The 5,853-nt window shown below is 36.4% G+C and overlaps 1 protein-coding gene across 1 annotated transcript; it reads right to left on the bottom strand.

The window, feature by feature from the left end:
• Window positions 1-222: 222 nt before the first annotated feature.
• Window positions 223-1,564, bottom strand: LOC111891794 (uncharacterized). The gene is made up of 3 exons (XM_023887850.2): window positions 1,259-1,564; window positions 925-1,153; window positions 223-810 (listed from the first exon to the last, which is right to left on the bottom strand). Exons 1-3 carry the CDS (start codon window positions 1,535-1,537, stop codon window positions 368-370), a joined length of 951 nt encoding a protein of 316 aa, XP_023743618.1. The 5' UTR covers window positions 1,538-1,564; the 3' UTR covers window positions 223-367.
• Window positions 1,565-5,853: the final 4,289 nt, after the last annotated feature.

Raw genomic sequence — 5,853 nt, 5'->3', positions numbered from 1 at the left:
GAACCAGTGATGCAACCTGTTCAATTCAAAACAATTATTTAAAACTTTGTCGTTAATTGTCCCATATTCTAACACCGAAATATATATGCTCCTAATTATGTGGTTGATGCTGGCGATTTTTTATGTGGTAAGTTGATTTTTAGTTTTAAGGACAAAAAACAACAAATTTGTAGAAACATAAATATTAACTTGAGCTCAAAATATATAGATAATAAACGCATATTTTCCAACTTTATTTTCATTCCTCAAGAACTCCCTCTGGCAACACATAAACCAAACCAAATCGCATTACCCAGCTACCAAAACCTTGATACATACATATCTTTTAAAATATTTAAGTTATCCTCAACAAAGTCTTCCTACTTCCTTATAAAACTTTAATCGCAATAGAATGTAAACTAGATGACAAGTTCATGTTCTCAATCAAATCATAGGTAAGCAATGAAACCATCGGCCTAGATAAACGGTTAGATCGCTCAACTACTGGCAACACATCCCGTGATGACAATGGATCAGCTTCACGTATCCCATGCCACTTTGCTTGCATGTATTTGAACTTCCTCCATGGAGCAATATGCATTTTCTGATCTTTCATGCACTTTTTAGATGCTATGCAAAGTATCTTGATTAACGACTCTAGTCTTTCGGTCTTTCCAACATATATTTCAGGTAGTCGGCTTATGAGATGGTTGTATTCTTCACTTGACTTAACCATCTCGAATTCGGCTTGGAAATTTAACTCAATAATCACTCTCATAACTCCTTTTTTAGAATTTGAAGTGTCCAAAACTTCTATATACGTGTGTTCACCTAAAATATTCAAAATCGGGGATCAATAACTTTTGGAGCAGAAACTAACGTATTTTGTTTCTTATTATTATAATAATCTTTATTGGATAATTAACTATTTTTTAAATATTCTACCTGCTGGGATTTGTTTTTTATTCATCCACTTGGCCTTGCATACGCCACAGTTGTAGCCTGCTTTTTGCAGTCGGTAAGAGATCTCCCTCTGAAAACACCTCCGGCAACCATCAGCCACCGTCCTGCCACAATCACAGCCACCCACTTCAGTAGATTTAATCTCCTTTACAATCTCTTTAGTTGCCTTCCTGATTTTCGACTCTATTGAACTAGTCCTAAAAAGACTTTCCTGCAAAAATATCCAAAATAGTAAAATTAATACACTGAGTAATTAAATAACTTGTTTTGAAGAAAAAACTCTGATAAGATTTTAGAAAAGTAGAAGAATATGTACTGTGAGAAGCTGTTCTTGAGACTCCCAAAACAATCTGTCTTCCTCGGGATCACCGGAATTTTCATATTCTTCCAAATCGCCATTGTCGTAGCTATCACCTGAATTGCATGAACTTCCTGATGACAGTTCACTCTCTTCCAGAAACTCGAAGATCATATCAGCACCACTTTCATCTTTGCCGGATGATTTTGTGTTACTATTGGAGTGCCGGCCAGTGGCCGGAGCTTCAAGGGTCGCTCCGGTGATATTTGTGTGTCTAAGACTTATGGATTGAATCATGATTGTTTAATGCTCTTTCTAGGAAATCAGGTGGCTTTTATAATGAAGTCCTGGTGGGTGGTAGGCCCGCACCTGTATGAGGTGGACGAGTTATATGCTCCGTGCATGTTTTCTATATATGTTCTTTATGCCATGTTGGATAATGACGATTGTAGTTTTTTTTTTCTTTTGTACTTTTAACTTTATCATGATCTAATATTAATGACATCATCAACAAAAAAATATATAGTGGATTAACTGATTACGTATTATTTCGGAACGGAGTTGCTCTCTGTCAAGCAATTCAAAAGAACGATGCAATTTTCCACAAATACTATAATAGATAAAATGGATTTTCCCATTAAGTATAAGATTTCCTTAACATTCCTCATAAAAGATTTAAACACTTTTTATGATTAAAGAAAAATTAAATAGGCACTCGGTAGCAAATGACATTGCGTTTTGTTGAATAATCACTTAAGTTTGTGAATCTATAAATGAAAGGCTGGTTATTACTTCACTTTATTTGTTTAGTTTAGATATTTTATTCAGAGTATATTTGGAATGTTGGAACTTCTACAATGAGCATTTGGTTTATATTGGGCTTATTCTTGTCGGCTTTCATTAAACTATAAGAGTCTATTTGTATTTGTTCAATGTATATACCATGTTGTTTGGATTCATTCATAGGTGTGTTAGACTTGAGAAAAAAAAATCTTTTTGGTTTCGTTAGCTTTATCTTCTCCGATGAGGTTTTTGTTTTCATTGATTATTGTTCATTCAATCTTTGAGAGTTGGTCGAGGAGAGAGTAGAGTTAGTCTATCTGGTAAGGATGGAGTTGTATATTTAAAAACAAATTGGTCATTAAATAAAGTGGTTGTTTATGTTGGAATTTATATTTCTTTTCATGGTATCAGAGCACTAGGCCACGTTTGATTTTGTCCTAGTGCTCATTGATCGATTATTGTGCTCAGGTGGTGTTATTGTTTGTATCGAGAATTTTAGGGTTTCTCGATTTGTTCTTTGTAACAACTGGTCTTCTTACCGTCTGTTTAGATCTGGTTTTTTCATCGCTAGCTAGTTATGAAGATTCGTGCTATCGGGGTGAACTACATGTCTCGCTAGGTTGTTTCTTCATCTAGTGCAATCCGATCATCCTTTAGCTTGGTGTTGCGGTTAAAAACCCTTACTGAGACGGTAATTTCTGATCACTAATGTGATCGGGGCTCCAAAAGCGATTCTAGGACTAATGTAAGTCTTATGGTTCTTGCTCTTGTCTTTATTTGTATAGGACTCTATCCTGAGTGGCTTTGTTGTTGTGTTCCTATGTTGTCTACATGGCATTTCTTGTGAGTGTTTTGTCATATTCATTTGTTTTTTCTGGTTTATTGACTACCCTGTTATTCTTGTATTGAATCATGGTTGGTCCTGAAAATAATGGTTCTGCTTCTAAAGAAGAAACCACTTTTGTTGTTGATGTTAATGATCCTCTATATACCTATCATAATGATAGTGGTCTAATTGCTCTTAAATTGTTTCAAACTAAATGGTACTGATAATTATAGGGTTTGTTCTACTTCTATTCTTCGTGCTCTTTGTGCTAAGAATAAAATAGGATTTATTGATGGCTCTCTTGAAAAACCATCTTCTGTTGATGAACTTAAACTAAAAAAATAGGAATAGGTTGATGATGTTGTCTTAAATTAGATTTTAGTAGTTGTTAGTTATCACTTGTATATGGCTCAAACAAATGCTTAGACTTCCTTTAAGGTGTGAAAAGAACTTAAAGAAATATTTTTAAAAAGTTAATGGATATGTAATTTTCAATTTTCATCAAAAGATTAATTCCTTGACTTAAATTTAGTGTTCTTAGTGTATTTGAGTATTTTAATAAAATGTATTCACTTTGGAAATTAAGATTATGATGCTCTCACTAATCTGAATACTTTTACATGTGCAGGTGCTAAAACATATACTAGTCACAATCAACAACTGAAATTAACGCAATTCTTAATGGGTATGGATGAGTCTTATAGCTCAATTAGAAACAACATTCATAAGCATGAACTTCTCGTTGGATCTATATGCCCAAGAATCATTATTTAGTGATACTACTAATAACATATGATTGTATAGGGTCACATCTTAATCAAGTTGGTACTTGTAGAATATGTATTAAGAATTTGATTATTAATAAATAAATTTAACTCTTCTATTTAATTAGAGAAAAGTTATTATTTTATGAAAACAATAACAGAAGAAACAAAAAAGTAGTTATTATATCATATCGCATGATATAACAAGTCATGTACAATGTTTTGGAGAGTTTGGTTAACCATGGTTTAGTTAGCTTATTGATCAGCAGCCTCACGGCAAGACACAGTTATTAGATATTCACATATGGAAATGAGTGGAGATCACCATGGATTTCATTATGAAGTTTCCTCGGACTGTGTGCGGAGTGGATTTGATTTGGGTCATCATGGATCGATTGACCAAGAGCACGCATTTTATTTCGATTTAGGAGAGTATCTTTGCGGAGAAGTTTCCCAAGATATACATCAGGGAGGTTGTGGCATGGCATGGGGTGCCGGTTTCTGTGGTTTCAGACAAGGACGTTCGTTTTACATCCAAATTTTAGAAGAGGTTCCACGGGGAATTGGGTACTCGTCTTCATTTCGGCATGGATATCCACCTGTAGACTGACGGTCAGAGCGAGTGGAATATCCAGACCTTGGAGGATATTCTCGGGCATGTGTATCAGATTTCGGTGGGAGTTGGGATATATATCTCCTTTTGGTGTGTGTTTTTTATAACAGCAGTTACCACGCCAGCATCGATCAGCCTCCTTTTGAGATGCTCTATGTGAAGAAATGCAGGACCCCGATATGTTGGCGTGAGGTCGGTCAGCAAGTCATGGGGAGTACCAAAGTGGTACTCAAGACTACGGAGTTGATTCAGCAGTTTCATGATAGACCCAAGACAGCTCATAGTCAATAGAAGAACTACGCTGACAAGCATCGATCAGACTTAAAGTTCCAAGTTGGGGATTTGGTTCTCCTAAAGGTGTCACCTTAGAAAGGTGTCATCCGAATTAGGAAGAGGGCAAGTTGGGCCCCAAGTACATCGGTCCTTTCAGGGTTTTGGCATGGGTGAGCCGAGTTGCTTATCGCTTGGATCTTCCCGAGGAGCTAAGTCAGATCCATAGCACATTCCACATCTCTCAGTTGTTGATATTTTTAGTGAGTGATTTCGTGGTGGTTCCATTGGAGGATATTCAGGTGGAGAATCGTCTAAATTATATTGAGAAAACGGTGGTGATTCTTAACAAAAAGATGAGAACCTTGAGGAACAATGTTGTTGAGTTAATGAAAGTTCAGTGGCAGCACCGCAAGGGGTTAGAATGGACGTGGCACCTGGAGGACAAGATGAGGGAGCATTACTCAGAGTTATTTGGGGCAGCGGAATTCGAGGACAAATTCTGATTCAAGTGGGGGAGAATTGTAACATTCGAGATTTGGTATGTTTCCCTTTTTAACCCCTAACGCAAAATTTCTAACTTTTTGGTCCCTAGCTAGTACACAGGGTGGACTCTATGAGTACGTTTAGCGTACTAGCTCATTTCTTGAATGTGGGTTCACCCATGTACGTGGGAGTAGACATGGCATACATAATGCAGGGGCAAACCCTAATTCTTAGGGTTTGTGCCTTATTAACAACTTATAACACCCATGGACCTTCTATTGATCATCCTCGATCACCCTATACCCTAATATCGAAACCCTAAGTATCATTTGTAAGTTTTAAGCTTGTAGATCTTGGGTCATCTTCATCTTAACAAGTCATTGGAGGTAAAAAGCTCTCAAATTGATGGTTCTTTATGCTAGATCTAACTTAGGCCGTTATTTATGCATTTTTGGATCTTTTAGGCCTTATTTGAGATTATCGTCTACTCCAGAATCCATGGAGGTTAGATCTTAGAATATTTGAGGTTCCTTGTCCATAAAAATACAACTTTTGTGATTATTTTGGTCTATGCATGTGTTAGGTTCCTTTTTATGGTTCTCTTTGAGTTTTAGGTCTTATTAAGACATGCATGGAAGTAAAGTTGCCAACTTTACGTGTTAAGTCGTCTTCTAGAATCGGATCTGAGAGTTTTGCATGTTGGCTTAACTGAATAAGTGCTTATTGAGTTGTGTTGGTTGTATGTGAAGTACGCGTGGTGTACTTAGCTCGTACACTAAGCGTACTGGCTTCAAAAGGAGTACGCCAAGCGTAAGTCTGAGTATGCCCAATGTACTCGGTTGTTTGACTTTTGGGTTGACTTTCAAAGGTT

Source organism: Lactuca sativa, chromosome 8, assembly GCF_002870075.4.
Source record: "Lactuca sativa cultivar Salinas chromosome 8, Lsat_Salinas_v11, whole genome shotgun sequence".
NCBI classification, from domain to species: Eukaryota; Viridiplantae; Streptophyta; class Magnoliopsida; order Asterales; family Asteraceae; genus Lactuca; species Lactuca sativa.
The sequence above is the reverse complement of the archived record's forward strand: the minus strand, read 5'-3'. Positions and strand labels throughout refer to the sequence as shown.